The 25,090-nt window shown below is 34.8% G+C and overlaps 1 protein-coding gene across 2 annotated transcripts; it reads right to left on the reverse strand.

The window, feature by feature from the left end:
* Window positions 1-1,075: 1,075 nt before the first annotated feature.
* On the reverse strand, window positions 1,076-21,904 carry LOC108367891 (uncharacterized). Of its 2 annotated transcripts, none has more exons than XM_017622591.1 (2): window positions 21,508-21,904; window positions 1,076-1,455 (listed from the first exon to the last, which is right to left on the reverse strand). In XM_017622591.1, exons 1-2 carry the CDS (start codon window positions 21,584-21,586, stop codon window positions 1,091-1,093), a joined length of 444 nt encoding a protein of 147 aa, XP_017478080.1. In that variant the 5' UTR covers window positions 21,587-21,904; the 3' UTR covers window positions 1,076-1,090. The 2 variants fall into 2 exon arrangements, with proteins under 2 accessions (XP_017478080.1, XP_017478081.1); XM_017622592.1 differs by having other exon boundaries at window positions 21,520-21,903.
* Between the last annotated feature and the right edge of the window lie 3,186 nt (window positions 21,905-25,090).

Below are 25,090 nucleotides of genomic sequence, written 5' to 3' on the forward strand. Positions count from 1 at the left end.
TCGGGCGAAATCGAACTTTATATACCCGGCGCACTTATTTAATATCGTTTTTTCACCTTTCAGTAACTGCATGATAAGCAAGAATATTTTTCCCGATGTCAAACCGTTTCGATAATATTCTATGATATATTGAAATGATTGGAGCAAGTTTGGTGGAAATCTATATAAACCGGTTACCGAGATACACATATGTAGGCGTAAGTGGGTGGTATATGCCCATTTTCCCAAAATTTCCCTAATAGCATTTTCTGCTGAGAGGTCATTGTATATATAGATTTTGAGTAAATTGCTTAAATAGTTACTAACTTTTCGAAACTTTCGTATTTCTGTAAATTACCGTTACATGGGAGGTGGGCGTGGTTCTTCTCTGATTTAAAAAATTTTCAAAGGATTTTTTAGTGAGGCACTAAGCAATGTTCGTACCGAGTTGGTTGGGGATTGGTGAAGGTACTGCAGAGATACAGCATTTCACTGTAAGTGGGCGGTGCCACGCCTATTTTTAAAAACAATTCATAACTATCTTATTTTATGCCAAAATGTCTACTTCGCGTACCAACTTTCAACAATTTGGATCCAGTATTTACGGAAATATCGTAGTTTTTGCATATTTCGAAAATACCGTTATATGGGAGGTGGGCGCTGTTATTGTCCAATGTCGCCCCTTTTCAATCCCAACCTACCTTGGATAAAGGGAAACTTACTTACAAAATTTCGTGGAAATATCTTAATTTTTTCTCGAGTTATCGTGTACACGGACAGACAGACGGACGGACGGACAGACATGGCTTAATCGATTTCTCTTTTCATTCTGAGCATTGACGTATACATTTGTCTATATCTATCTCGCAAACAAAGTTATAATACCCTTGTGCACAAGTGCGCTCGGGTATAAAAATAAGAAAAAACTGAACAAAAATAAATCTATATATTTCGTCACACACGGAACGCTAAATATCCGTGCTCTTAAATAGATTCCTGCTTCCACCCCGTTGTTGCTTAATTTTCCTGATGTTTGTTAAAACTCCCATCTGAAAATCCATCAATTCTTCTTCGCTCATATCTCGTATATATGGTTGAAAAGACAATAGTATCAACTCATGTCGGGTTGAGACTTATTTGAGTATTGCTCAACACATCGCTTTCCTCTTTTCAATTTCCTTCCTACTTCTTGCTCTATATCATCGTCCAACTGTCTTTTCCATTGATGTAAGTTTGAAGCAGACTGCGGTGGCGACAGTGGATCACATAATCCTTCCAAATCACACCTATCATATTCAGTTTCATCCTGACTGAAACTGCTCCCAACATCATCTTTGTCATCTTGTTTCGATTTCAATAAAAACTGGAGATGCTCGCTGTATATATAGCTTCGCTTTAGTCCTTGATAACGGTTTTTCCTCGAAGATCTTATAAATGAGTCCCTTACATTTGACCATTTGGCAAGAATGACATCACCTGATAAGTAATAAAATAAATAAAATAATAAATCGCTTTTTGTTTGACAAAATATAGATCCCCAGGGAAGTTCAGAATATATTGCGCTGGTACATCCACTCGGAGCAAATATGTCTGCGCCTAAAGGAATTTTGTCTAAATAAGTAGTTTGATTAAATATATTACAAGATTCATAGAAGTCTCTAAACCAATTCAGCTCCATATAAACTCCCAGTGGATGTTATTATCAGAAAGGCCATTGAATCTCAGCCTTAAAATAGAATTTCTGGCCCAAGACTTTGTACTAGGATATAATGATAAGCTAAAAAGGTGGAGTATATTCGATTAATAATGTCCACGATTTAGCTTTCCCTGATTCCATATATACACATTTATGTTGCTTTTTCTAAGATATTTGCCTTTTTTGCCTATTTTACCTTTAAAAAGTTATTATAGGGAGGAAAAAGCCTCTTATCCTGATAATATAAAAGCTTCAAACGTTCCATATTTAAATTGGGTGCCACTTGTATCAACTCACGTGGAACGCACGGTTAATACATCCAAGGCTGAATTAAAGCCTGTTCCGTTACAATGAAGGAAATCGATAGATAAATACATAAGTTATAAGTTATAAGTGGTCGTATGAAAATGCGCAAAGATTTTTTGTATAAACAATTAAGAGATGTTACCATCGCCTACCGAAAATACTTCGAAAACGTATCCATATAATAAAAAATTAACTCGACTTTCGGAATCAGTGAGAAATCTATATAGAATTGGATATGTAGCGGGGTCCGTTGAACATTTTTCCTTTAAAACCAGTGTTGTTTTTAAGTTCTTGTCATTCTTTAGTGCCTTCTTTTGCCTTTTTTGCTATTTCTAGTGCCTTTTCCTGCCTATTTCGCTATTTTATTTTGTCTTTTTTGTAGGTTTTGAGGTCCTAAAAATCCATTCCCTGTCCATAAGTATTTACATAAGACTTCTTGTAATGTCGTATAAAATCAATAACAATGAAAATGAAAAAGCAAATTTAAAAGAAGTGAATATTTCATAAAATTATTGAACTTTTCTCCTGTAATTTTAAGTAGAATGTGTCACACTAATATAATATACCTTGTATGGAAATAATTCGTAACACCGTTATAAAAAAATTACTAAAATAAGGGTAAGTCCTGGCTACTTAAAATTTTAATGGACTGCAAAACTGCATACATACCATTTTGTAAAGATGCTGATTAAAAAGTTTAAAATTTTGGTGAAATTTTGCAGAATTTCCATAATTTTTGCACAAAGTCTGAAATTGAGACTTATGTGGTGTTTGTGGAGTAATCACCTATATTTTCATAAAAAAGTAATAGCCATTAAATAAACTAAAAAAAAGTAAGTGTGCCTGGGCCACACTGTAGAAGTGAAACTTACGTTACTTATCTATCTATACATAAGCACACACATCTGCTTTTACTTAAGGTTAAATTTTTTCGCTTTTTTTCTATCAACGTAGATCCCTACCTCTACCACTGTTCGTTTTAATAACATTCATGTTATTCTGTTTTTCCATTATCTTCATTTTTATCATTATACTCTAACGATAACAAAATCGATTATAACGTCCATCAAAATACCGATACCAAAATCAATGACAAATTCGATACAAATTTCAAAAGCAACATCGATAATACCATTGGTAGCTAAATCCATTAGAAAATCGATAAAAATATCGATAACAAAATCGATACATATCGATAACAAAATCGATAAATATCGATAACAAAATCGATAAATATCGATAACAAAATCCATAAATATCGCTAACAAATTCGATAACAAAATTGATAAATATCGATAACAAAAACGATAAATGTCGACNGACAAATTCGATACAAATTTCAAAAGCAACATCGATAATACCATTGGTAGAAAATCGATAAAAATATCGATAACAAAATCGATACATATCGATAACAAAATCGATAAATATCGATAACAAAATCCATAAATATCGATAACAAATTCGATAACAAAATCGATAAATATCGATAACAAAAACGATAAATGTCGACAAAAAATCGATAAATATCGATAACAAAATCGATAAATATCGATAACAAAATCGGATAAATATCGATATTAAAATCGATAACAAAATTGATAAATATCGCTAATAAATATCGATAACAAAATCGATAATTATCGATAACAAAATCGATTTATACCGACAACAAAATCAGTAAATATCGATAACAAAATCGATAACAAAACCGATAAAAATATCGATTATTTTATCGGTAGGTCTCAAGAATCCCGAAAATCTCTAAAATCCGAAAATAGTTCCCAGATTGAGTCTCTGTGTCTCTCTCTATATCCTTTCCTCTTTAATTACCTCTATTTTAATCTTTCTTCCCCTATCTTCATCTTTGCTTTTATCGGTATCCTCATCCNAAAATCGATAAATATCGATAACAAAATCGATAAATATCGATAACAAAATCGGATAAATATCGATATTAAAATCGATAACAAAATTGATAAATATCGCAAATAAATATCGATAATTATCGATAACAAAATCGATTTATACCGACAACAAAATCAGTAAATATCGATAACAAAATCGATAACAAAACCGATAAAAATATCGATTATTTTATCGGTAGGTCTCAAGAATCCCGAAAATCTCTAAAATCCGAAAATAGTTCCCAGATTGAGTCTCTGTGTCTCTCTCTATATCCTTTCCTCTTTAATTACCTCTATTTTAATCTTTCTTCCCCTATCTTCATCTTTGCTTGTATCGGTATCCTCATCCTCCTCTGTGTCTTTACTTTTATGTTCATAATTTTTTTCAGCTACATATTCCCCTTCACATTTGTTCTTATATATATATAAGTAAAGTGTTTAGATTTACCTTGTATGATGGTCTTTTTCTGTCTGATGTATTGGTCTTTTTCTAAGTGTTATTCTCTAACCTTTTGTTAGCAAATTTTTGCTAAATTTATAGATACCATATGCATACACATAAGAAGCACTTGTTTCAGCCTCAACCATTTCCGTTGCACCATTTCCGTTGTATCATTTCTGTTGCATCATTTCCGTTGCATATACACAAGAAGTACTTGTTTCAGCCCCAATCATTTCCGTTGCACCATTTCCTTTCCGTCCCAACCAGATCCGTGTGCAATTTCCGCTGAATTTGCCAATTTACTCCCAACCAACCAACCGCCGCTAAAGAAGTTTCACTTCAAAAATCAAATAAGGGCGTAGCGGGGACTTTCTTTATACAATTTTTGTTATGAATGGCTTAAATTTAAGTGTAAAGTTTTAATCGTAACACTTAGAAAATAACGAATGAGAATAAAAGAACACGAGTATAGATGTGAAGCAAAACTCTATGGAAAGACAATACCTGTGAATAATTGTATCATGGTGCTAAAATATTTTATTGTTGCTTATCATTGCTCTCAGACAGGCATGTGAGAGAGTGATTAGGACAATAAAAACTGGAGTTTTGAATATATGGACATCAAAACACAATTAAATAGATGAATGAAAAAGGCGACTGGCTTGTTCGATATAAACTAATGGTGTTTTCTTTTCTCGTAATAATGTTGGCCTGTTTTCTTCAGCCCTTTCACAGCTTCACGTGTTCATTTCTCAAAATATCACCCTCCGACTAAGCAAAATACTTTATACTAACATACTCATTTTTCAGGACGAAAAGTAACCTAGTGCAATGTAAGGCAACATTTTTCAGTAAAAAATAAAACGCCATAAGTTAGTAATGGATCTCTGACTTCTGATGTACGTATAACGACAGTTTCTTTTGTTAAAAAAATAATAATTTGTAATGAGTTTACCAGTCTCGGTTTTTGTGATTTATTTAACGAGTGGTGTAAAGCTTAGCTACGTGTAACCTTAATTAACCAAACAAAATTTGATGATTTTGCTAGTCTTTCTACTTGCGATTTCTTTAAATGAAACATGTGAATTTTAGTTGAAACATTTCNGTTTTGAATATATGGACATCAAAACACAATTAAATAGATGAATGAAAAAGGCGACTGGCTTGTTCGATATAAACTAATGGTGTTTTCTTTTCTCGTAATAATGTTGGCCTGTTTTCTTCAGCCCTTTCACAGCTTCACGTGTTCATTTCTCAAAATATCACCCTGCGACTAAGCAAAATACTTTATACTAACATACTAATTTTTCAGGACGAAAAGTAACCTAGTGTAATGTTANTCCGACTAAGCAAAATACTTTATACTAACATACTCATTTTTCAGGACGAAAAGTAACCTAGTGCAATGTAAGGCAACATTTTTCAGTAAAAAATAAAACGCCATAAGTTAGTAATGGATCTCTGACTTCTGATGTACGTATAACGACAGTTTCTTTTGTTAAAAAAATAATAATTTGTAATGAGTTTACCAGTCTCGGTTTTTGTGATTTATTTAACGAGTGGTGTAAAGCTTAGCTACGTGTAACCTTAATTAACCAAACAAAATTTGATGATTTTGCTAGTCTTTCTACTTGCGATTTCTTTAAATGAAACATGTGAATTTTAGTTGAAACATTTCAGCCGTTTTTTTGCCAATATAGCCAGACGACTCAAAAAGTTCTGGCAACACTGATGNAATAAAAACTGGAGTTTTGAATATATGGACATCAAAACACAATTAAATAGATGAATGAAAAAGGCGACTGGCTTGTTCGATATAAACTAATGGTGTTTTCTTTTCTCGTAATAATGTTGGCCTGTTTTCTTCAGCCCTTTCACAGCTTCACGTGTTCATTTCTCAAAATATCACCCTCCGACTAAGCAAAATACTTTATACTAACATACTCATTTTTCAGGACGAAAAGTAACCTAGTGCAATGTAAGGCAACATTTTTCAGTAAAAAATAAAACGCCATAAGTTAGTAATGGATCTCTGACTTCTGATGTACGTATAACGACAGTTTCTTTTGTTAAAAAAATAATAATTTGTAATGAGTTTACCAGTCTCGGTTTTTGTGATTTATTTAACGAGTGGTGTAAAGCTTAGCTACGTGTAACCTTAATTAACCAAACAAAATTTGATGATTTTGCTAGTCTTTCTACTTGCGATTTCTTTAAATGAAACGTGAATTTTAGTTGAAACATTTCAGCCGTTTTTTTGCCAATATAGCCAGACGACTCAAAAAGTTCTGGCAACACTGATGAGTAAATTGGAAAGAGTAACGAGAAAATAGAAAACTTTTACATGGGTACCAAAATAGGTCCTCTGCATGTACATACATAACTACATACATACATACTTAGGTATGCACATTAGGCATATCAGTATTTTCTATTACTAAATATTCCTATGAGGAGAGGATGAGGAAAATAATAAAAACCCGACAGAAATAACGTTTTTGCTAAAACAGATTATAAAAATAGTGCAATAACAAATACTCACATACACATGTATGCATATGTATATGGAAAATTGCGATTTAAAGTAGGTAGATAACTATCAAATTTTTTTTCTATTCCGTTGACTTGGAATTTTTCATATAATAATAACAATAGATTGGCGCTTACTCAATATGTTAGCGTTAGGCCGAGCTTGGCCACCGATTTGTGGCGTACGCCGTGATGTTGCCACACAGAAGAGGGGGACCCACAGTTTTACGTTGACTCTACATTCTACATTCTANGAGTAAATTGGAAAGAGTAACGAGAAAATAGAAAACTTTTACATGGGTACAAAAATAGGTCTCTGCATGTACATACATAATTACATACATACATACTTAGGTATGCACATTAGGCATATCAGTATTTTCTATTATTAAATATTCCTGTGAGGAGAGGATGAGGAATAATAAAAACCCGACAGAAATAACGTTTTTGCTAAAATTTGGTAAAACAGATTATAAAAAAAATGCAATAACAAATACTCACATACACATGTATGCATATGTATATGGAAAATTGCGATTAAAAGTAGGTAGATAACTATCAATTTTTTTTTATTCCGTTGACTTGGAATTTTTCATATAATAATAACAATAGATTGGCGCTTACTCAATATGTTAGCGTTAGGCCGAGCTAGGCCACCGATTTGTGGCGTACGCCGTGATGTTGTCACACAGAAGAGGGGGACCCACAGTTTTACGTTGACTCTACCATGATATTGGAAATCACATACATTCTGACACGATTAAATAATATTTTTTAATGCATAAAACATTCCTTAAAAAAATCAAAATTCTCAAAACAATAATTTGTTGAGGTGGCAGTGCTACTTTAGCAATTTACCGAAAGTATATACCTCAATAAACACATACCTTGTTTTTTATGGCACCAAGCGCGGTATCGAATTAAGTCGAATTAACTTTCAAACAGTGTTCATTCCGATGCAACCCTGATAATACATGTGTCAATTCTTGAAAATAATAAACAAGAGAAAATAATAATTAAGTACTCCAACAGCCAAGAAAAAAGGATATTAGCTATTCATTTTATCACAAAGCTTAGTTAAATGTAATTTCAAGAACTATTTAAATGTTTTACTTTATACAGAGTTGCATGAAACAACCGTGTGGACAAATCCCTTTTATATATGCACTCTTAACACGATTCAACAACTCTTAACTCGCATTCAAAATGTGATTTATAGTGGCACGGTTAAAAGTTTCAATTCGATTTAGAAATGAGTTTACATGTGTGCGTCCAAATAACATGGTTTGACTTAGAACGAATTGAAGCATCATATAAACATGGTAACAGTTTATGTGTGAAAATGAAACTAACTTCTACTTTGTAGCATGGTAGCGCATATGAAAATTCATTGAGAAAGCATTTGCATGAATTTATGAAAAATTCCAAGTCAGCGGTATAAAAGAAATTTTAGAAACCAATTTTCGATCGCAGTCATAATTCTTGCAGAAAGTTTTTGTACTCAATTTTGACNATAACATGGTTTGACTTAGAACGAATTGAAGCATCATATAAACATGGTAACAGTTTATGTGTGAAAATGAAACTAACTTCTACTTTGTAGCATGGTAGCGCATATGAAAATTCATTGAGAAAGCATTTGCATGAATTTATGAAAAATTCCAAGTCAGCGGTATAAAAGAAATTTTAGAAACCAATTTTCGATCGCAGTCATAATTCTTGCAGAAAGTTTTTGTACTCAATTTTGACAAAAACGTATTTTTTGTGGGTTTTCATATTTAATTCCTCAGCCTCTCATCACAGGTACATTTAATTTAAAAAAATCATATGCCTAATGTACTTATGTACATATGTATCTACAAAAATCCCTCAATCATCTGTCCTATGCGCTTGAACAAAAATGAAATTCCTTTGACTTAATTAGGTTCCTGCTTGGTCTGAAAATACAAATTTACACACAAAACTATGTATGTTGGTAGGTTTGTATCGAATATTTACACTTAGTGCATGTAGATATGTTATACATATGTACATATTGCTACCTTAATATAAAAACGCCCTATCTAACATTTTTTTCTTTACTGAAAGATAAAAAACTTCAACGACAGCTTAAGTTATTTGGAGGAGAACTTTTTTAAAATGTCCTTCTTTGTTGAAGACTTAATTAATTAAATGCTATGGCAGTTATTTCAAAGTCTAGTTTTAGGTAAGTAATCTACTGACTTTTGTACAAAGTTGGATTTTGGAAGAAAATGAGTTAGGGCCTTTTTATTTTGAGATAACGATATGTAGTATAGTATATAGTATATGAGTATGAAATGTACAGCGCCTGGCCAGCTATTACGATCGATACGGGTTACTGGTAACTTATTCTGTTTAATAGATTTATTTACTGATAATTTTGTTATCAGAAATGGCCATCACATCTTCTAAACAGGGCAAAACAAGGAGAAACCCCGTAAGATCATTAGCTTAGTTCAAAAAACCGTCGAATGGGAAATGCCCTTACCGAATATGAATANTTTTATATATGCACTCTTAACACGATTCAACAACTCTTAACTCGCATTCAAAATGTGATTTATAGTGGCACGGTTAAAAGTTTCAATTCGATTTAGAAATGAGTTTACATGTGTGCGTCCAAATAACATGGTTTGACTTAGAACGAATTGAAGCATCATATAAACATGGTAACAGTTTATGTGTGAAAATGAAACTAACTTCTACTTTGTAGCATGGTAGCGCATATGAAAATTCATTGAGAAAGCATTTGCATGAATTTATGAAAAATTCCAAGTCAGCGGTGTAAAAGAAATTTTAGAAACCAATTTTCGATCGCAGTCATAATTCTTGCAGAAAGTTTTTGTACTCAATTTTGATAAAAACGTATTTTTTGTGGGTTTTCATATTTAATTCCTCAGCCTCTCATCACAGGTACATTTAATTTAAAAAAATCATATGCCTAATGTACTTATGTACATATGTATCTACAAAAATCCCTCAATCATCTGTCCTATGCGCTTGAACAAAAATGAAATTCCTTTGACTTAATTAGGTTCCTGCTTGGTCTGAAAATACAAATTTACACACAAAACTATGTATGTTGGTAGGTTTGTATCGAATATTTACACTTAGTGCATGTAGATATGTTATACATATGTACATATTGCTACCTTAATATAAAAACGCCCTATCTAACATTTTTTTCTTTACTGAAAGATAAAAAACTTCAACGACAGCTTAAGTTATTTGGAGGAGAACTTTTTTAAAATGTCCTTCTTTGTTGAAGACTTAGGGCCGGNCGAATATTTACACTTAGTGCATGTAGATATGTTATACATATGTACATATTGCTACCTTAATATAAAAACGCCCTATCTAACATTTTTTTCTTTACTGAAAGATAAAAAACTTCAACGACAGCTTAAGTTATTTGGAGGAGAACTTTTTTAAAATGTCCTTCTTTGTTGAAGACTTAATTAATTAAATGCTATGGCAGTTATTTCAAAGTCTAGTTTTAGGTAAGTAATCTACTGACTTTTGTACAAAGTTGGATTTTGGAAGAAAATGAGTTAGGGCCTTTTTATTTTGAGATAACGATATGTAGTATAGTATATAGTACATGAGTATGAAATGTACAGCGCCTGGCCAGCTATTACGATCGATACGGGTTACTGGTAACTTATTCTGTTTAATAGATTTATTTACTGATAATTTTGTTATCAGAAATGGCCATCACATCTTCTAAACAGGGCAAAACAAGGAGAAACCCCGTAAGATCATTAGCTTAGTTCAAAAAACCGTCGAATGGGAAATGCCCTTACCGAATATGAGTCCAATGACGAAAAAAAGTGCTAGAAGAAACTAATATACTCACTTCTGCGTATGAATCATGAATGTGCATAATGTGCCAGAATCCGTAGAGCCCTTGATAAAACGCACACTACTGAAATATGTGGGCCTCTTAAGAAGATCTTGTGGATAATTCACGAACTGCTGCCGGGAATCTTTTAACATGCAAGCCGATGTATACTTCTTTACATACGACTGCTTCTATTTCCAAGTACGGCACGTAAACTTGAAATGCTCATGGAGAAAGAGGAGGTGGCTATAGACCACAGTTGGCCACTTGATAGGCACGCGTGCCAAAGCTTTCAACGTCTCTATGTACAGTTTGTATAGGGCAAGCACAAAATGAAAGCTTTCGCTGGCCAACTCTGCTATAGACTGTTTCTTGGGCGTAGAGGGTGATTTTGATCATTTCCGCTATTTTATGGTCCATCTTAGTAGATGAACTACTGAGTGACAAGGGCTTCGATGTGCAGGGCTACGCCGATGGCGTTCGTTTGAAGACATCAACTCAGATTTCCTACAGTCGACAAATAGCGCAATCGAAATTGGTCGTTAACGCTACGAAGACATTCATAATTATTTTTTCCAGAAAAAGGAAAGAGGCAAACTGCTAAAAAGAAACTATTTCATAGAAAAAATATACACTTTTTTTAATTCAAATAACTAGGTATAATACTTGATGACAAGTTTTAATGAAAGTCGCATTGGATAAAGCTATAAAAGAGCCAGGACCTTGATTTGGATTTACCGGAAGTAAATGGAGAGTATCTGGCGCATCTGACCTATATAAGCGGTATGACTGTGCAAAAGCGTTAACATTTATAAGACGTGGAAAAAGAAGTATGAGCGACTTGTCTGCGTGGAAATCCCTAGTATGATGAGAAGAAACACCATTACGACTTTCGAGACGTTCCGAAATCTGTCTTCTCTGCACACTGTAATCCAGAAATACGCTCCACTGTTTAAAGCAAGGCTCATTCCAGAAACAATGTATAAGAAGTTAGTGCATCCATCCATTCTCAGGATAAAAGAACAAGATAAAGAATTTCGCGTTAGCTTCGTTAGCCTATGTGTTTCGGGGCATAACTTCATTTTAAGATATTTTCCCCAACCAGAACCAACTATGACAATGAACGACGTAAACATGGAATGGTAGCAATTTCTGGTTTACTGATTTCTTCAAGATTGGTCGTGGTGTCGTAACAAAAGTCTAACTTATACATCCTAGCAACCTCTTTTTCACCAGCATGGGACAAGTAATTTTGTATATCAAGCTAAGGTTCAGTAAGCAGAAAGTAGAGCGACAAACAAAAACGTCTACATATTAAATACTTCACTCTGACAGCATGTTTGTTATTGTTGAATTTTATAAGAAACTCAAACCGTTTTTAGTTCATTGGCCAGGTACTGTATTTGTAGGAAAATGCTCTACTACACACATGTACATACATATATGGGCCCTGCAGAAAATCTGGCTAGCTCAGAACTAGCGTAGAACTAGACCTTTTGCCGACATTACTAGTTCTAGCTCAATACCCAAGCAATGCTTTCAACCGTCCAGTTTTACACGACGATGTCATTGGCGGTGGCAATCTTCGCCCAGTGCATTACTTTGCAACCAGTTTTTACCCGGTTCCATTTTGGATTTTTTTTTGTAAGAAAACGTATTTGATATTCGATTTTTGGAATTTTTTTTCGTTTGTCCTTTTCTTTTACAGATTCCATTTTCGTTACGTATTTTATAAAAAAAAATATATATATATATATATGTATTGTAAGCTCCACGAACAATTTGAATTCATTAAATTAAAAATTAAAAACTCACAACTTCCTCCACCGTGATTCGAACTCGCGACCAACGATGGTGGAATCGGAGGTCTCTCGCTGAGTTACTTTCGTATTGTACAAATAGTGAGCATTTGCAAATTTACACCGCAAGTTTCAACTGTCCCGCTCTGCATTCTTTTGCACTAGTTTAGAGATAGGTCTGAAATATGTAGTTCGGAACTAGCGCTTTGTCAGACTGTCTCTAAATTTTACCGCAGGGATAATACACTGATATATTTTTTCCATGCATATAGTGAATATAAAAGCTACGCTACAGCAACAAAACCCGCTAGCCGACAACAACAGCGCTCGACACATTTTGATACAAATAGTTTTATGTATGTGCGCACATGTATGCGAGGGAAAATATTTTCGAGTTGTCGATAGCAACGAGCAACGAAACGAAACTCTACTACGATGGCAAAAAGTTAGTAGTTGCCAGCAGCTACTAACGAATGAACGACACAGAATAGTTAGTAAAATAACAAAAAAAAAAAATACTTATGCATACAAACATGCAATGTGAGTATGTGTGCAGGTATGTTGCTTTGAAGCAATAACAAATATCGTTGGTACTGAAAAAGTTTTTTTTGTTGTTGTGATGAAAACCAGTTTCTGTATGCAGTGTTGCTTGTGCGCTTCGTCGAGCTCAAGCAACGAACTCGGTTCAGCTGAGCTCAGCTAGATTTGAAGTCGATTTGAACTGCACTGTGTAATGAAGTAGGTAAAATATTTTGGTTATAAAAGTCAGCTTTACAGGTATATTTTGCGCCGTAAAATATGCAAAACCAGTATTGCAACAAAAAAAATTAGGGTTGAATTGATGAGTAGGTACATCGCCAGTGGACCCTTAAACCTACAATCATGGCTACAAGACGCGGTAACGATTTTTGGTAATACAATACGCCGGTTACAAATAATCGGTAACGCGCAGACCTGTTTGTTCCAGTAGATTTAAAGATTTCTGACCTCAACATTGGGGCGCCTTTGAAAATTTTGTGAAAGGTGATCTTCGGCCTATGGACTAAAAAGTCATTAATTTTCGTTAATCTCACACATATTTCCAGACTGGCTGTCCGTTTAGCTAAATAAACCGGTTTCTGAAGCTTCCGAATCTAGGTTCTTACCATAAAGCTCCACCACTGTTTAGTTTTTGCATAGTAAATTTCGATAATTCTGCTTTTGATTTCCCTGAGACAGGCGCCAATGTCATTGTACAGAGCCGAATTTTGATAGTTTCTTTGGCGTCGCATTCGTATGTACATATGTTCCTACGCCTCCGGGCACCCATATTAGAGTAAGTTCGAATTAATCAGAAATTTAGGCCAACTCTCTTCTACAGTTCTCCACAAGTTTTGACCTAACTGAGGAAGGGGAGAGCGCCTGATTTGCCGATTGGAAACCTGAAAAAGTCTTCACCTGCATTCTACCGGATGCCTTCTTAATTGCAAATTTGCCACTTGTCACTTATGTAGGTGAAAGCATAGCTTCACATTGAGTTGTTCGACGAAAATACCGTAATCTACACCTAATCCCTCTTTAAAAACCTTTCAACCATTGCGATTTAGATATTTTGTGCGGGGTTTGTGGATGGTGTGGTTGGCCTACGTCTTAGGTATGAAGTAGTTGCTAATAAGTAGATGAGATTGTATTTATTATTGTGATGTGGCCCAGTGGCATTTTTCAGTACATAATTTTCAGCCCGAAAAGCGATAGCGCTGGTAGCAGATACATTTTTGATAAAAAATCTACCAGTAATAGATCAAGCAGAATGTTCAGAGCCTCCATTGGGCAAGATATCATTGAACCAGTTGCCGCTAAGTTTCTTAACGTAGTAAACCTTAGCCAGGGATGGTCACTAGGCCATCGTTCCAAATGAAAGTATGGGTCGGACTAACCATAGTCTTTATACATACATCCATTGTACAAACCTTGGCCTCAAGTTTCCTTTAACGAGAAATCGACAGAAATACTAAGAAAAGGCCTTAAACGAAACATCGAAAACTATAATAAAATAAAGAAATAGAACACACCATTGTAGACACCGAAATGGTTGAAGCATTGCTTCCTAGGAAGAGCAGAATCACACAATACCCATACATATGTATGTAGGCATATATATACAATGTATATTATTGAGAAACATGCCAAATCCAATGAAAAGGTAATCAGGATAATATAAACCATGTTATCAGGGTTCAGGGTAAAAACGGAACAACTTATAAAAGGAAATAGGAAAGGTTCCCACCAAAGAATATCAAGAGGCAATAAAAAGCGCGACAAAAAAGGTGACAAAGATAATAAAAGATAATCAAGCATCAGCATTGACAGTAATCCTTCGGCCCTTTCAATGATTGCACTGTCAAAGATACATAAACAAGGTAACCCGATAAGACCAATTCCAACTTTCCAAGTACTCGAAGATCGTACTGAAAGTTAATCTAGAGTTACCCATTAAATATACCAATACAAACACAGCAGAGCTAACAGAAAAGATGAAATCTTTACATATCACTAATAACACTAAATTGGTATTAATTTACATAAAGGAACTTTACCCATTGATACCCAAAACCTCGACAGTGGACAAAACCAGTAAAATATTGCTCGGCGAAACGGAGAAAAGCATCACAAAAGAAGTTGTCAATACGTTTAATACCGTATAGACCAACTTATTTCTGGTTTAGTATTAAAATATACAGACAAATAAATAGACTAGGAATGGGTTATCTAACGCCATTGAGATGTCCATACAAAGCGTAGACATTACATGTCTAATAACAGGAGACAAAGGGCCAAATTCACAGGGCGCAGTTAACTCAGAATCGGCAGTTAGCTACAGATTTTCAGTACAAACTATGCACTGTGAATTTGACCCAAAGAGGAACAAATATTGGACTATCTCAATACATAACACGAAAATATATATTTTACGATGGATAAGGAAGAGGAAGGAAAACTAAAATATTTAGATATGGCGATTAAAATAAATAATAATACCAATAACAAAGCCCGGGAAAATAACTTTAACAGACAGTCGAGAAAACAGCCCTAAATAACACAAAAATACTGCATTTATATAACTGATAACTATTCTTGAGCGAACCCCATTAACCTATTTGCTAAAAATAATGAATACAAAAAAAAATCATATATGAATTCGCCACCTTGTTCTGCTAATGAGTAGTAGAGAATGGCGTATATTCTCTACCAGTAGAGATATAATCGGTAGAGAGGACTTACAGAAACGAGCTACTGGCGGGCGAAATCAGAAGACTCGAAAAAAGAATGCACTAGCACGAAAAAAACGAGAAAGCTTGGGCTGTGTTGACTTACAGTGGTAAAATGTCACACAAACTGCCCAAGGTTTTCTAAAAATACAACATTCGCATATCGTTCAAAATGAGAAATGACGTCGGAAGAATAATGAATAGCAGTACGAATGAAGATTTAGAAAAGTAGGGTGCATAATAACCGAATGAAAGTGTAGCTACAACAGAAGTGTGCAAAAGAAAACATTCACAACTCACATGTTCGAAAACAAATAAACACTGATGAAACATAAAAAGGCAGCCAAATTTTTCTATGTCCAGAAAGGACAACACTTGAACAAATTAGAGAGCGTCGAGATTGTTGTGCAAGCAGAAAACCTTTCAAGGAAGAATCCGACGTTATATCCGAATCACTCAGGCCAATATATTGAAAACATAAGGAAATCCCCGCAACAAATGCCAACGGGAAAATACAGACCTAAGTTACAGAAACCAAGAATATAAAAATAACGGATTTATATCTGTTCGATAATAAAAGTAACCAAAAACTTGCTACGAGCTAGATAGAATATAACGTGAGGAAGCTAGGAGTACCTGATCGTATTCAGATCGAAAAACGGCACTAACGACGACATTATGTCGAAACCGGTTTGTCTCCCAACCAAAAGTGACAAGGGATGACATAAACTCGTTGCAAATATGCAAAATTGTAGACCTTCATTTCTTGGAGGACATCAATGTGGTTATCATTATTTGGAGGAGAGCGTGATTTTGCCTTTCCAAAAATAACTTCGCACACAGAAGGGACCCACTGTAAATCTCACAGAATTAACTGCTGCCGCTCGAATCGAATCGAGCTGCGTAGAGCTGCTACTACAGCGATATCTTGAGTCGAGTTTTTCTGTAGACTGACTTTTTTATTATCACTACTATATCGTACGAGCGCGCTGCACTGCGCTACCATGCTAGACTTTTCTGCCTTCATTAATACAAAATTTTCATTTGAAACTTTTACATGCCAAGCAGCCAGAGTCAGCCAGCTAGCGAGCTATGTACATATGTATGTATTTATGCACATACATATGTATATGCAGTTAAACCGCTCGAGCCGCACGTATTGTAAAATGACTGACGGCAAAATACTCACATAAATAATAACAATTTCAAAACAACTGACTGACGTTGGATGATGACTTTGAATGTGGGTACATCAACGAGTACGACGACGACGACGAGTACAAGTACGAATAAGTAAACAAATTTTTTCTCATCACCCGGTATCATAATAAAAATTGCATTGCATTGTTGGAACGACAGTTGATATTGTTGTAGCTTCTTCTTCTTCTTAGTATTTTCCCTCATTTTTATCATCAGCAACAGTTTTAATTTTTCAAGTCGCTTTTCTTCCATGAGATTTACCTCGTTTATGTGAATTTTCGCCCAGTACGACTCGTTCGTCGTCAGTGACAACAGTCGAGCAAAGCAACTTACTGCAATTTTACTACAGTGCAAAAATTCCAACATTGTTGCTCTTCCAGTTGACAAAACTGAGTTGGGAAAATTACGTGTATGTACATATGTTTGTATGCACATGCGCACATATATATGTATGTATGTACATAAGACGTATGCGCGACTCGATTTGTTGAAGATGCGAACTTAAACTCTGAACTGTTGAAAAGCGGTCAGATTTGAGATGCTTTAAACTGTAGTCTTATGAGGAAAGGAGAGTTTATTTATTTGGCTCGTATGAGGTCCAACGCTTAATACCTATACCATTTCATAGAATTTGCTGGGCAAGCATTTGAAATATCACTTGAGACAGGCGATGGACAAGTGTTTCACATATATTTAGGCGTATGAAAAGGCTTAAGCGGATTTAAATAAATCTTTATCTAGTTGATGGGCTAAGGAAGAAAGATAAAGGGACTATCCTGAACCCCCGTAATAACACTCTAACAGCCAGGAATCCTTTGGATATACATACACCTCTATAATTAGACCCAATCGTCCTTGACTACGATGACCATCCGCCCTGTTTTATACGGGACAGTCCTCTTTATTTATTTATTTTATACGGGACCCGAAATGTTCTGTACTTCTTTTAATGTCCTGTATTTGTATAATACCAAATTTCCAACTTTGTGCAAAAAACTATAAAAAAATTAATTCTGCAATGTTTCACCAAAATCTGAAATTTTTACTTACTTTGTATGAAAACAAGTAAGAAAGTCTACGTTCGGGCGGAGCCGAACATTAATTACCCGGCGCAAGTATTAAATATATGCTTTCCACCTTTCCGAAAGCTACCGCTACATGATAAGTCGGTGTCAAAATTTTAAGTAAATTAGCGTCCTTAAATTTCGAAATATTGAAATTTCAAGCGTTTCTGAAATTTACCGTTATATGAAAAGCGGCCGTAATTTTTGACCGATTTCAACAATTTTCAACGGTTTGCTAGAACGATTAGGGAGATACATATATGTGATCACAAGTGGGCGGTGCCACGCCCGTTTTCCAAAATTTTATCATAAACGTATTTCTTGGTAAAGAATTGTTGCAACCATCAATTTTGAATAAATTAGCTTTAATTATCGATTAGCTTGATTTATCGAAGATTTTGTATTTCTCGAAANAAGTGGGCGGTGCCACGCCCATTTTCCAAAATTTTATCATAAACGTATTTCTTGGTAAAGAATTGTTGCAACCATCAATTTTGAATAAATTAGCTTTAATTATCGATTAGCTTGATTTATCGAAGATTTTGTATTTCTCGAAATTACCGTTATAAGGGATGAGGGCGTGGTTATTGTCCGATTTTAAAAATTTTCAGCCATTTGGTATGCTGTACCAGGACCAACAACTGTGCCAAGTTTAGAAGAAATTGGTGTAGCGGTTACCAAGATATACACATGTAACCATAAGTGGGCGTGGCTACGCCTATTTTCCAAAATTTTTTAATATTCTTATTTTTTGTCTAAAACTCATTGTAAATGTCAATTTTGAGTGAATTATCTTCAGTAGTTCCTAAATTTTGGCAGTTTTCGTATTTCTTAAAATTACCGTTATATGGGAGGTAGGCGTGGTTATTGTCCGATTTTTATAATTTTCGGCCATTTAGTATGCTGTACCAAGGCCAACAACTGTGCCCAAGTTGGAAGAAATTGGTGGAGCGGTTACCAAGATATACACATATAACCATAAGTGGGCGTGGCTACGCCCATTTTCCATAAATTTATAATATTCATGTTTTCCGTCTGAAACTCATTGTAAGTATCAATTTTGAGTGAATTATCTTCAGTAGTTACTAAAATATCGCAGTTTTCGTATTTCTTAAAATTACCGTTATATGGGAGGTAGGCGTGGTTATTGTCCGATTTCGCCCATTTTCAATACCATCCGTCCTACGCCCAAAAGAAGTTCACGTACCAAGTTTCGTTAAGATATCTCAATTTTTACTCGAGTTATCGTGTGCACAGACGGACGGACGGACGGACGGACGGACGGACAGACAGACACCGCTTAATCGATTTCTCTTTTCATTCTGATCATTTATGTATACATTTGTCTATATCTATCTCGATTCGTTTTGCCTGTTACAAACAACCGTTATGTGAACAAAGTTATAATACCCTTGTGCACAAGTGCGCTCGGTTATAAAAATGCGTAACACTGTCAACAAAAACAAAAAAAAAATTGCCAAAGATGAATGGTAAGCCTTAGCGACCTACATTTAACGAATTTTTTAAACAAATTTTACGAGGAAAAAACCTCGAGAAAATTATCCTACAAATTTGTGATATTACTAAAAGGATACTGTTTCAGGGCTAACACATCTAGGATCATTGAAGAAGGCTTTAAGATCTGTTAGCTGTTGTGGAAAAAATTTGAAAAATTATATTTTGTCCCGTATTCGGCTCTCATAAATATGGTCACCGTAGCCATGACGCATGTGTTTGGTGGAGTAGATTCTCAATAAAAACGGTGGGAAATCAGCTCTCCAAACTTCAAAGTATTTAGTGTTACTGTGTTTTGTATGTTCGGCTTCTCTACAACTCCTGAAGCTCGGAATGGTGCGCGACTAAACTTATACTAGTTTCACATATAAGTAGATTATCCTCATTTTCGAGCTTAACACCCTAATCTGTAATTATAACAAGAGATTAGCCATATAAAATTCGTCCCTTGTTAATCTGTAATTATAAAATAATCTCAGATTTAACCGATAACTTTTCGGTGTCCATCCTAGTTTTATCGATTGTTTTTGCGAAAGAGAGGAGAAATGCCAAATGTAAAAGTAAACGAAAATGTACGCTAGCAAGTAAAAGAGGTTTGTAAAGGTATTTTTAATAAAATGTTAAGTTAAAATATATTTATATTGCTTATTATAGCAGAAAAACGTGATCACGGTGGCACAGAGAAGAAACATAACTTTTCCTTGAGATGTGAGAATAACAAGCACAGCAAATTTTGACGGCTGATAATCTGAGATTTGCCTGTGTAAACGGGGTGATTAAAAAACGAGCTTTGATTGAGATAATATTGATATGTGAACATAGTTTGAGAGTCTCTCAACTCCATTAGTAGGCTTAAAATATGCTGCTGTGATTCAGTGTGGCGTAAGGCGCAATCACTGGAGGCAGTGATCACAGCTAATGTTTTTCAGGATAGTATGTAATCACTATGTCTGCGGAGAAAATATTACAACCAGAGACTATAACGATTATAAGAAATAAAACTAAATATTGTGCATAATTATTACTGAACAATGGAAAAGTTGTTTTCGTCTCCTGAGACGAAAATCGTTACGACTAAAAACTTTTTCATCTTCTAATAATTATCTGTGACATTTACTTTTTTCGTCTCGCGAGACGATTATTTTATCATGGACATTATTTTCGTCTTCTCATAATAATTTTTGGGGGCTTTAATTTTTTTCGTCTCGCGGGACGTTTATTTCAAGACGAAAATGTATTAATTATGTAGGAAATTTATTTTTTTCGTCTCGTGGAACGTTTATTTCAAGATGAAAATGATTTACGTTTTCACTTAATAATTATATCGGACTTTTAATGAAATGCAACTTCTTAATTGAGTTCGGAGATTTAACACGTTAAATACTTAACGCCACGATTGTTCATGTTATGAAATCTATCATTCTTTCGATTTTCAAAAATGTGGTGTAAAATTAAAGGGCTTTGCTTTTAAGACCACGGGGTACCTAGTAGGTAATTAGAGTATAGGTAAATGATTCATTGTACATACATATGTGTCCCGCGCGACAGCCACGTTGCACTTTTAGACCGCTTATGGGTTAAGACCAATTATTTCTTGGTTTAAAATCATTTAAGGTTAAGGTTGAAATTCACTCGGAAGTGAATTTTAGAATCTGCCTGATTGTCTTATCCACTGCGATGGAAATATAAGGTAGAGAAGTTCTTGATTTTTACTGCTATAACGTATTTTTAAGCCGACTGAGAATTGCAGACGAATGAAATAATTGACAGGTGGCGAAGAAAAATTATTAGCTGCCGCTTATGCTAGTCTCCCATATTTTCAAGACAGTACTAGCGGTATGCGTAACGATTTAAAAATTGTATAAGCCAGCTGGGAATTGCAGACGAATCCAGCTTTAAGCAACTGGTAGTAGTAGATCTGTTAGTTATTACTGCAAATGACTTACAAACATGGCAAAACCTTCCAAATTACTACATGCTTTGAGATCGCCCAAAATGCCTCCTCTTGCGGCAGCAGCGAATGCAAACACCTTGCTCATGTGCAGTTTACAACCTAATTTTATTCGTATATTTCTGTTGTCCGATACTAGGTCGACTCTCGGAATTGATGTTACACAACAAATGAGCTTTTACTGCTCGTATTCGATTTTATGCATCAGCGAGTGTTTTTGTTATTATGAAAGTTTGTCGTTAGTACTACGAGTATGTAGTAGTGTTCTCTCTCATTTACGCTACCTTCGCTCGCCTTTGTCTTATTATCCATTCTAAGCTACGCTTGCAACTGAAATAAATTTTATCACTTCAGTTTAAGGCCGCAACAGCATCCTTTAGAGCTGTTGTGCGCCACCTAGCCAGGCTAACTCACTTGTGCATGCGAATTGGTAATAGTGTCACAACGTACATCGTACATACAGAGGAGCAGCTATAACGTGAGTTAAAGCTGAAGCACAACACCGGCGAACGGCAAATTTTTCGTCGCGAATGTTCGCCGAGATAATTAAAACACACTGATTTATATGAGAACGCGCACAACCAAAGCAAACGGCGAAGTTTGCTCGACGACTGTTCGCGACGATAGATTTATTTCTAACGCCGCGGTCAACGGCAACGACAAAAAAAGGCCATGATGACCATACTTTAAAAGTTATCGTAATTTTTGTTTAAAAGTAAGATAATATACCTTATATTTTTCTATCAGAGATTAATCTAGTAAAACGTAAGTTTACTAGTAGTTATATTTAAAGACTATTTCTATATTTTAAACTTCTTCTTGCTGGTATTTTCCCTCTTCGTTGTAAAAGCTTCCTTCTTATCAGCTGACAGCATTCGAACCGCTCGATACCGCTCTATTTGTGTTTCAGTAAGCGAATTAGCTGGGCGAAAGTTGGTCGTCGGCATCGCTCTGCTGGGCGAAATTTGCCGTTCGCCGGGTATTGTGTTTCAAGCATTATACAAATATGCTATGCATATGTAAATATTTATAAGTGTATGTGTATGTTTTTGCACCGACATACATACATACATACATATATGTAGAGGTATATACTTGTGAAAGTACTGGTACATGGCCCACCCACTTTTTATAAATGTAAATAGAAATGTCGATGTACACCCATTAGGAATGCCGAAATCTCATACAAAAAAAGGACTTATGGCCGCGCCAGAATGGGTAATTTGCGTACGTTCCGCTCAAGGATGAAACTGACAGTTGAGCAGACTGTGTGTGCTTAGATTGAAAGCGTCAGATTGGCAACTCTCGTGCGCCGACGGATCCAACCAACATTGGCCAACACTCTTGTTGTATAACCTTGCGTTTACACAATACAAGATAATTGGGAATATGTATTAATTTTCACATTGCTTGAGTAAAGTACGTCCAGACAATAAACTGTTTGCGAAATGCCAAGAAGAAGAGAAGTGTTAATATTTAGTAAAAAAAAGTGAATGTTTTGCAATTGTATCTGCTAGGTGCGACGTACAAGTACCCATCCTGACGGGCCTTTTATCCTTCTAAGTATTTTAAGTATTGCAGATCTCTTTACCTTGTTTCCAATGGAATAATGCTTTCGTTTACGAAGAGCCTTTCATTAAGGCTCTGCTTTCAAAAATTACAGAAAATAAATAATTCAATCGAAATACATTCTATCATATCATTAAAAAAGGCGTGAGTATTAGGTACTCATAAAATTTGATGTGTAAACATATGCGAACGTCAAAGCATGAAAGTACGTTTACATATACAGCGAGGCGACGATTAACTTTTACCCAGGTTTTTTTGAGAAAAAAATGGTTCTTTATAGATTTTACGAAAAAAGTATTTTAATGTTAATTTTCCACAGAATGTACTTCAGTTGTATTAACTAGTTTTTAAATTTTAATCCCTACTTTATTCCACATCTTCTGTAACCATAGGCTAATTTTCGCCATTTTGAGTCTCTTATACTCCCCCTTCTTTCCAGCATAAGACCTCATATGCAAAAATCTAATAGACTCGGAACTGGTGACTAGGACTGCGATTCATTGGAACAACCCTATACAGTTTTTCTTTTTTTTTTGTCATTTTTTATACAATGCCTTAAATGCGAAAATACACCTGAAAAAGACTTGCGTGGCAGATGAACTTTTCTCTCAAAGTTTACACTGCTGGCAAATGTAAATAAGGATTAAAATTTAAAAACTAATTATTACAACTANATGAACTTTTCTCTCAAAGATTACACTGCTGGCAAATGTAAATAAGGATTAAAATTTAAAAACTAATTATTACAACTAAAGTAAAATCTGTGGAAAATTAACAATAAAATACTTTTTTTCGCAAAAGCTATAAATGCCCCTTTTATTTCTCAAAAAAACCTGGATAACTGTTATTCATCGCCACGCTGTAAATATAATCTCAATCAAAGCTCATTAGCTGTCAAATTTGTTGTGCTTGTTATTATCACAACTCGAGGAAAAGCTAAGCTTTTTTTCTGTGCCACCGTGGTCACTTTTTTCGGCTATTATTTAAATATATTTTAAATATTTTTTAGCTGATATTTAAATATGAATATTTTATTAAAAATACCTTTACAAACCTCTTTTCCTTGCTAGCGTCAATTTTTGTTTATTTTTACATTTGACATTCCTCCTCTTCTTCGCATAATCGATAAAACTGGGTTGGACACCAAAAAGCTATCGGTCTAATCTGAGATTATTTTATAATTATAAATTTGTATGGCTAATCTCTTTTTCTAATTACAGATTAGGGAGTTAAGCTCGAAAATGAGGATAATATTTTTATATAAAATATCGGTATAATTCATAAAATATGATACTTGCATATACTTGTGAATCAAGGGCGTTAAAATATCTTGAAAACACGGCATCAATTACTGTTTTTGAGCTTGTTGTTTGAGCATATCTATTTGTATATATTCCTAAATTTAGTTTTTCTTTTAGGAATATGATTTGTGGTTCTGCTTCATCTGTCGCTAGGTTTACGTCAAAGTCATGAATACATATAGCATACCATCTTTTGTTTGCAAAATGGGAAACTAAATTCATTTGTTCGGCATTTCCTCATCCAATTAAAAAAACGTCCTATAGCAAAAGAGAAGGCACGCCCCTGTTACTCACTTTCGCTGCAATTATAACGAGTTGTCCCTTCTTGTTATCTACGTTCTTTGGGCATGCCTTACTCGCACCAATGCTGTGCACTCGCAAAGATAGTGTAGGAAGGTTTCTTTATTAAATATTATTTTGCGTGTGTAATACGCTGTGTGGGCTTAATCTTCCCGCCTTTCTATTTTTGTCTTCCAGCTCAGTCTGGTGTCTTATACGAAACCCAAGTATTTCGTCTCGGAGGACACTGTGAGGGTAGTCACAATAAGGGAATAAGCTTGAATTTTGGTATTTTTTGTTTTCTCTGTAAACTGTATCAGGGGGTTGATACCCAGGTCACTTTTTGTGCCCTAGGTGTTCAGCCCGAGTAAAGCTCCCTCTAGGACTTGGCTAGGGGAAGAGACCTGATACTACATCATCTGCATATGCTACTATGTTCACTC

This window comes from Rhagoletis zephyria, unplaced genomic scaffold, assembly GCF_001687245.7.
Source record: "Rhagoletis zephyria isolate East Lansing unplaced genomic scaffold, Rhagoletis_zephyria_1.1 Rzeph_scaffold_02847, whole genome shotgun sequence".
NCBI lineage: Eukaryota > Metazoa > Arthropoda > Insecta > Diptera > Tephritidae > Rhagoletis > Rhagoletis zephyria.

What these genes read in the sequence shown, in the direction of transcription:
- LOC108367891 (XM_017622591.1), bottom strand. Translation starts at nt 21,586, where the DNA reads ATGAGCAAGGTGTTTGCATTCGCTGCTGCCGCAAGAGGAGGCATTTTG. An exon ending in AGCATGTAGTAATTTGGAAG is followed by an intron (nt 1,456 to 21,507) that starts GTTTTGCCATGT and finishes ATTACTTATCAG; the next exon opens with GTGATGTCATTCTTGCCAAA.